The 6,696-nt window shown below is 35.8% G+C and overlaps 1 protein-coding gene across 1 annotated transcript in view; it reads left to right on the forward strand.

Annotated features, from left to right (window-relative positions):
- Window positions 1-6,693, forward strand: part of ppp3r1a (protein phosphatase 3, regulatory subunit B, alpha a) — a 37,777-nt gene extending 31,084 nt beyond the window's left edge. Inside the window, exons 4-6 of the mRNA XM_081350180.1 lie at window positions 2,893-2,952; window positions 3,035-3,219; window positions 3,745-6,693. Of these exons, the coding sequence (XP_081206306.1) occupies window positions 2,893-2,952; window positions 3,035-3,219; window positions 3,745-3,792 (293 nt within the window). The 3' untranslated portion in view covers window positions 3,793-6,693. The remainder of the gene's footprint in view (window positions 1-2,892; window positions 2,953-3,034; window positions 3,220-3,744) is intronic.
- Window positions 6,694-6,696: the final 3 nt, after the last annotated feature.

Raw genomic sequence — 6,696 nt, forward strand, 5'->3', positions numbered from 1 at the left:
CAGAATTGCGAGATATAAAGTCTGAATTGCGAGATATAAAGTCTGAATTGCGAGATATCAAGTCAGAATTGCGAGATATCAAGTCAGAATTGCGAGATATCAAGTCAGAATTGCGTCATGTAAAGTCAGAATTGCGTGATATAAAGTCAGAATTGCGTGATATAAAGTCAGAATTGCGAGATGTAAAGTCAGAATTGCGAGATGTAAAGTCAGAATTGCGAGATATAAAGTCAGAATTGCGAGATATAAAGTCAGAATTGCGTGATATAAAGTCAGAATTGCGAGATATAAAGTCAGAATTGCGAGATATAATGTCAGAATTGTGAGATATAAAGTCAGAATTGGGACAAAGTCAGAATTGCGAGATATAATGTCGGAATTGCGTGATATAAAGTCAGAATTGCGTGATATAAAGTCAGAATTGCGAGATGTAAAGTCAGAATTGCGAGATGTAAAGTCAGAATTGCGAGATGTAAAGTCAGAATTGCGTGATATAAAGTCAGAATTGCGTGATATAAAGTCTGAATTGCGAGATATAAAGTCAGAATTGCGTGAAATAAAGTCAGAATTGCGTGATATAAAGTCAGAATTGCGTGATATAAAGTCAGAATTGCGAGATGTAAAGTCAGAATTGCGAGATGTAAAGTCAGAATTGCGAGATGTAAAGTCAGAATTGCGAGATGTAAAGTCAGAATTGCGAGATGTAAAGTCAGAATTGCGAGATATAAAGTCAGAATTGCGTGATATAAAGTCAGAATTGCGTGATATAAAGTCTGAATTGCGAGATGTAAAGTCTGAATTGCGAGATATAAAGTCAGAATTGCGTGATATAAAGTCAGAATTGCGTGATATAAAGTCAGAATTGCGAGATGTAAAGTCAGAATTGCGAGATGTAAAGTCAGAATTGCGAGATGTAAAGTCAGAATTGCGAGATGTAAAGTCAGAATTGCGAGATGTAAAGTCAGAATTGCGAGATATAAAGTCAGAATTGCGTGAAATAAAGTCAGAATTGCGAGATGTAAAGTCAGAATTGCGAGATGTAAAGTCAGAATTGCGAGATGTAAAGTCAGAATTGCGTGAAATAAAGTCAGAATTACGTGATATAAAGTCAGAATTGCGTGATATAAAGTCGCAATTACCTTTTTTATTTTTTATTCTGTGGTGGAAACAAGATTCCATACATTTCACCCCAGAAAAAAATTAAACAAATATATATTTTGTGTTCATTAAGGCAATTTTAGGACTAAGTTTTTTTTTTTTGTTTTTTTTTTTTTGCATTGTGATGTTTCCATAACAACTAAACACATTTAAACTATTTTACATGATTCTGTGTTTTCACAGGTGATTTGGACTAGATTCTCTTTACAGTATTATAGTAAAAAGAGAAGATTAATGCAACACATTTTGTTTCATTTAAACCAGCATAAAGGCAATACAACAAATACATATTACATTTAATAATTATTTTTTTTCTCTTTATGCTTATATATGCTTTATATTGTCATGAAATGTCACAGAAATCCTGATTTTTCTTAAAATAGGCTTTATTTTTGTTGTGGCATATATAATTTTTGATTGTGTGCTGAAATATGACAAGTTTGATTTTAATGCATTGCATATTGAATCTAAGAATTTACCTTTTTTCTGAGAATATTGCATGCAAAAATGTGTGTATGTCCTCAAACTGTGAAATACTTCAGCAAATGAGCTTAAAGTAGCTCAGACCTGTTGCATCACAGTCTGAAAAGAAGCCCTTTGTGTCCTTTGCCAAGAACATTCACATTCTTTCACACTGATCTAGAGCTGCGTGATTCTGGATGAATTAAGATCGCATCCATTTGGCCATTAAAATTTTAATTATTTATCATTATACAAACACATGAGGAGAATTTTTGCATGAAAGAGCCGTGACTGACGGATCAACATTCAAATACATTTCTCCCCAATACAGTATGAAATGAAATGAAATGTGGAGGATATTAACTGTGATAAGATGATTGACAGGCCAGTTTACGCAACAGGATGCGTGTAACTACGCAACAGAGCGTCCGTTAAAGACACTATTTTATGGTGTATGTCCCAAAGCTTGTCTGCTCTTCTGCTACACACTCAAAAGTATGTCGTTTTTCTTCACAAAAAGATACGCAGTGTAAATAGGCGAATTCAGATGCATTATCAGTGTTTTTAAATTAATATCTTGAATGAATGATTCAATGACTCACTCATAAAGACTTCACTCGTTTCATTAATGGATGAATCAGCATTTTTGAACAAATCTCTTTTATGAATGATTCAATGACTCACTCATAAATACTTCACTTGTTTCATTACTGGATGAATCAGCATTTTTGAACATCTCTTTAATGAACGATTCAATGATAAATACATTTTTAACAGTCAGTTGTCGCCACCTACTGGTGTAACAATATAATTGACAATCCTTATTTGAAGTGTTACTCTTAAAAGGTGATTTACTGTATTTTGATCACTACTGTAGACATCAGTGTTTATATCTGCACTATACAGTACTTCTGTGATTAATATCAATGATTGTAACAGAAATAATGATACTGTGTGTTGAAAAGAAGCTGTTTCATATATATTCATGACAACGACTCTGTGATCAGACTTGTCAAAGGTTTAATAGACATAGAGCCGAATCTCTGTCATTGAGGAATAAGATCACGAGTGTGTTTGAATCAAGATCGCTATCTTTTCATGATTAATGTGCAGCTCTACATTCTTGATTTGCATCGAATGATCTCTTTATTATCAGCTCAGAGCTCATCAGTCGCTTTTAATAAAATGTGCATCTTTATCACCATAACATTCCAGCAATAACATCTGCCAGTTACAGGATTAATAATCTCCAGTGTTGTTTGGTCTCTGTAGAGTTCATCGAGGGCGTCTCTCAGTTCAGTGTGAAGGGTGATAAGGAAATGAAGCTTCGCTGTGAGTATGAAAGCACTTCACATCTCTTCTGTATATCGTCACGTCAAACAGTAACTGACCGGTGCCGTTTTTCTGGAGCCAGTCGCTTTTAGGATCTACGACATGGACAAGGACGGCTACATCTCCAACGGGGAGCTGTTCCAGGTGTTGAAGATGATGGTGGGCAACAACCTGAAGGACACGCAGCTGCAGCAGATCGTGGACAAGACCATCATCAACGCGGACAAGGACGGCGATGGGAGGATATCCTTCGAGGAGTTCTGCGCTGTGAGAGAACTTTCAGTGTCTATTCGTTGAGCTTAATCTAGCCTAAGTCTCGCTAGATATTCTGGCTGCCTATTGAAATTTATGTACAGTATATATTTTGAACAATTTGTTTGTATATATCTTTAATATTTTATTTTAACTTTTAAGTATAAACTCAGAATAGATTCGAGTCTCGGAATTGCGAGAAATAATAGTTTATATCTCGCAGTTCGGATTTTTTATATATATATATATATTAAAATCACTGTGTTCTGCTGTCAGGCCAGTAGATGGCGATGTTACATTGTAAAAACGTCATCATAGTTTTCAGGAAATTTGTAGTTTTCACGAAGACGATGACAGTATCGATTGATCGAAACGTACTGTGCGGGACGTTTACATTCTTCCGAGTTCGTATTGAATGTTTATCGGACGCACCTACGAATGTTTAAAGTGCATGAGGCTCTAAATATTATATTTTAGCCTTCTGAATAAATGTTTAAATGATGTAAATCTCCTCATGAATCCTCTTGTTTGGCGCTGCAGGTTGTGGGAGGTCTCGATATACACAAGAAGATGGTGGTGGATGTGTGAGCGAGTTCGTCTCTCTCCACCAGACCCACTTTCCTCTCATCTCTGACGATCTGCTCAAGATATCCAGCAAATGCTCTCTGTGTATTTCAATGGAAGTATTTAAGCCACTTTTGTCAAATAGAAGCCTTGTCAAGCCAACGTGTGAGTGTTATTGAACTCCAATCTGCTCAATAACCTGCTGTAGCACTTTATGGGCTTACGGACACTGAAAGAGCATGTCAGGTAAAGAGGAAAGAGCATTGGCTTGTCCATATTTATTTAGGTTTTTTTTTTTTTTTAATGCTTCTTTTTTAATATTTATTTTGTTTCATCTTTTTTTTTTTTTAATTAAGTATAATATAAATAAGTATATGTAGGGTATGACGTGCCAAGCAGAACATACAGAACAAACAAGCTTGTTCCATTGCATGACATAAAGATGCAATGTTTGCTTTTTTTCCTGTTACGCTTTGTGATATACTCTATTTCTATCATTCTAGCATTTTGGATTTTAGCATCTAACCATGTTTAATACCTGTTTTTTGTATTAATCGTGATATAATGTTTATGTATAAATGTTTATATTGTTGGAAAGTGCATCTTCATGTCTGATTCGTTGAGACAGTCCGACAGAAACTTACCGAGAAACAAAACACGATTTGGTTCAAGTGATGAATTTGTCTGTCATCACGTATGAGAATCCCAGCATACGCCGGTCACAAATAGTGTTCGGACACTAAAGTCACAATAACAATGAATGTCATGTAACTCGATGTCAAAGCAAGATTCATCTGCAAGATCTTTCCTCAGCATTAACTTCATGTCAGCATTAACTTCAACGCCATGTCACATTAAGTGTGCAGAACTCAGAAACCCTTGTTTATAGCGACACCGGTGGCCGTTACGTGAACTGCAGCCAGAAACATATTGCTAACGAGACTGAACATGAGTCAAGGCCCCGAAGTTCTTTTGCTTAGAAGTAAAAAGTTGTAGTAAATGCCTTTGCAACGATAAACTGTTAATGAACATCCTGAAGTAGATGAATATGGAAATATGTGCTGGTCTTTCCTTTCAATAACAAATTAAACAAAAAATGAAAGCATCTGATCATCGAGATGTGGATGTTTACACCGGCATCATGTCCACAGATGAGCTCATGATATCTGGATTATAAAGTCTATTTTAGACTGTAGACTGTAGTTTGAATTAATCGACTTTCTTTGCATGTCACACTGACATTACAGTACAGAACGGCTCTTTTGGCTTCCTGAACATTGTACAAGCATTCGTTTAATGTCATTGAACGTGTGTAAACGTCACATCCTTTTGATTTTCCCGGCAAAAACGACTTTGTCCTTCGCATTAAATCTACAGGCTTTCATCAACAACCTAGGAAGTCTGGGAAGGTCTCGCTTTTTTAGGTTTCGTTATGAGTCGTTCACACATTGGCAATAAAAAAGCGATTAATAAATGAAAATCCTGGCAACACTTTACAATAAGGTTCATTAGTTAGCATGAACTAATAATGAACTGCACTTATACAACATTTATTATCTTTGTTAATTTCAATATTTACTAATACATTATTAAAGTCAAAAGTTGTATTAGTAAACTAACATTAACAAACAATGAACAGCTGTATTTTTATTAACTGACATTAAGTAAGGGATAATGTATAGAGAGGCGGTCGTTATATAGTGAATAACAACCCCGACAGGCTGAACAGGACCCCGACGCGAAGCGGAGGTATTGATAACTTGATTACTAGAATTTGAAACTAGATTACTAAATAATTTGACACGAATTATTGATTTAAAAAGGAGTTTATTGATTTAAAACCGATTGTATTGCTTCCGCCAAAGAAAATAGTCCGTTCCGCGTCCATAGCAACGCTCTGTTTTTCATGGCAACGGTCTGTTATACTTCGCAGCGTCTGATATCAAGAAATAACACGCCGCATTCTACATTAGAATTCAGCCAAGCCATGTAAGTTAATAATAAAGATTAACAAATACATGTATTGCTCATTGTTAGTTCATATTAGTTAAATACATTAGCTAATGAACCTTAGTGTAAAGTGCCACCAAAAATCGTATTATATATAATAATACAACTAACCAAAGCTTGCACATCGAAACAGTTTATGTAAAATCTAACAAAACTATATTTGCTGGAAGGTTTTGCTCAAATAAAAATAATCTCTTGCAGTGACGCTTGCTTTGATATGTCATGTGATGTGTCTGAAGTGTCCAGCTCTCCTTGGGACTGTGTGTATCTGATGGTCTATAACACACGGATGATTTTCACGTCCATCTTTTGTATACGCAGGTGTAAATGCAGCAGGATACCCTTGTGCTTTGGTAACATGAGCTGTAAAGCATCTACAGATTTGGTATATTTCCAACAAGACTGTGGCTTAAAGCTGTAAAGTAATTTCCTCTGAATGTTTACATGCATGACGGGAGCAGCTTCACCAAACTCCTCTCTCCACATATCAGCCGATCTCTGACCATAACGCTCACTTCTGCTGTGTTCTCTAGTTCCTCTCTGCATGTTTATCAGTTTAGCCTATCATCCGAACCGTTTACACGTCAGCTGTGAACGTTATCTCCAACATCAGAAGAGCCGTGACCGCATTACAGATGTTGCCAAATTAGACAAACACTTCCTTCAGTCGTGTTCGGGTCTCAGCATTCGCCCTTTGTTTTGTAAATACACATCTTTAAGAAATTCATGCTTTAAGAAAATAACTTTTCTGCAACTTTTTGCTGAATGAAATGGGTATCTCGTACACATAAAGGCACAATAAACACGTCAGTTATGGGATGTCTATTCTGCATGCTGCATCAAACTAACTTCTATGGGATATGTGGACTACTTGATGATACTATATGAAACAATAAACATTTAAAACTTGACTACTGA

The sequence above is a fragment of the Scardinius erythrophthalmus genome (genome assembly GCF_964197995.2).
Source record: "Scardinius erythrophthalmus genome assembly, chromosome: 21".
NCBI classification, from domain to species: Eukaryota; Metazoa; Chordata; class Actinopteri; order Cypriniformes; family Leuciscidae; genus Scardinius; species Scardinius erythrophthalmus.